This window comes from Aureococcus anophagefferens (genome assembly GCF_000186865.1).
Source record: "Aureococcus anophagefferens unplaced genomic scaffold AURANscaffold_214, whole genome shotgun sequence".
Classification (NCBI taxonomy): Eukaryota; class Pelagophyceae; order Pelagomonadales; family Pelagomonadaceae; genus Aureococcus; species Aureococcus anophagefferens.
In genome coordinates this window covers 1-1562 of record NW_008705753.1, presented here as the reverse complement: position 1 = coordinate 1562, position 1562 = coordinate 1, and the positions used below count along the sequence as shown (strand labels likewise).

The window sequence follows — 1562 nt, the reverse complement described above, 5'->3', positions numbered from 1 at the left end:
GGCCCCGCGCCCCGGTCGCACGCGGACGAGATCCGCGCGCGCATCGCGGCGGAACACGAAGCCGCTCGCGCGCGGCGCGAGGCGAACCCGGAGCCGGAGCCGGAGTCGGCGCGGTTCGGGTCGCGGTGCCCGATCTGTCTCGAGGCCTGGGACGTGAATAATCAGGAGATGCTTCGCATCTGTTGCTGCCTAAAGGTCTGCCAATCGTGCGAGTACAAGATCGGGCTCCGCGACGCGTGTCCCCTCTGTCGTTTACCGAGCGATGGAACCGATGTGGAGCAGCTCGCGCGTCTTCGTCGTCACGTGGAGAACGACGTTTCTGAAGCGATCGCTCATCTGGCACAGAGATACATGGAAGGAGATTATGCGTCCATCGGCGTCCCGAAATCCGCGAAGAAGGCCGCGAAGCTCTACAAGCGTGCCGTGGAGCTTGGGAACACGATGGCGATGGTGGGTCTTGGGCGACTGTACGAGCGAGGAGACGGCGTTAAAATGGACCAGAAGAAAGCCAGGCAGTTGTATCAGCTTGCAGCAGACCGGGGAAACGTGAATGGGCAATTCAACCTTGGAAGCAGTTTGAGGGTCGCCGGAGACGAAACGGCAGCCATGTCTTACTTCACACTTGCAGCGAATCGAGGATTCATTAAAGCCTGGAACTCAATCGGTGGTTTGTGTTACAATCAATGCAACTTCGAGCAGGCCAAACGCTGGTGGATCCGCGCGGCCGCTGCGGGCCACGAGGGCGCCAGACACAATCTCGAGACGGTCTTTCCAACGTAGTAAATTTTATAATGGGAGGGGCGCGCAAGGGGGGGATCTGTGCGATACAGCCGGCGACTAAAAAAGCTCGTCCTCGACCACGAACTTGCCCTCGTTCATCCAGAGCGTCTCGCACCTCATCGTCGGCGGGATCTGGCGGAAGCGGACGTCGTCGGAGGACGGGATCTCCCAGCCGTCGAACCAGATGCGCTCCGCGTTCTCGTACAGTATTTTTCGGCAGGTCTCCGGCGTGAGGCACTTGGCGAGGGTCCAGTACTTGACGATCTCGGGCTTGAGCCAGTTCTGGCCGCCCGGCCCGATGAACTGGCCGACCTGGTCCGAGCCGATCGTGAACCGGTCCGGGTACTTCTCGAAGAGGTCGACCCAGCCCGGCTTGGGCACGCCGTCCTCGCCGCAGATCGTGAGCTCCCAGACGACCCAGCTGATGTCCGCGGTGAGGTTCGGGTACTTGTCCATGAGCTCGTCGAGCATCTCGTGGTGGTTCGGCTCGAAGGTGCGCCGCGACACGCCCGCGTGGCACCAGACGAGCTTGAGCTCGGGGAACTTCTCGAGGACCTGCTCCATCTCGAACTGGTACTCGTAGAAGCCGTTGGACTCGACCTTGGCCGTGCGGTCCGCGTTCTGGTGCATCATGCAGTTGAGGCCGTGCTTGACGCAGAACTCGTACATGGGCTCGAGCGCGACGTGGTTCATGCAGGGCGTCTCGTTCTCCTGGAGCAGCGTCGTCAGGTCGTCGTGGCGGCACATGACCTCGCCGATGCCGCGCCACATGCCCGGGTACT

At 61.8% G+C, this 1562-nt stretch overlaps 1 protein-coding gene across 1 annotated transcript; it reads right to left on the bottom strand.

Annotated features, from left to right (window-relative positions):
• Window positions 1-1164: 1164 nt before the first annotated feature.
• On the bottom strand, window positions 1165-1554 carry AURANDRAFT_17834 (hypothetical protein; the record flags this gene model as incomplete). The annotated part of the gene is made up of 1 exon (XM_009044258.1): window positions 1165-1554. A coding segment is annotated over one exon (390 nt), but the record flags the coding sequence as incomplete, so codon positions are not given.
• Window positions 1555-1562: the final 8 nt, after the last annotated feature.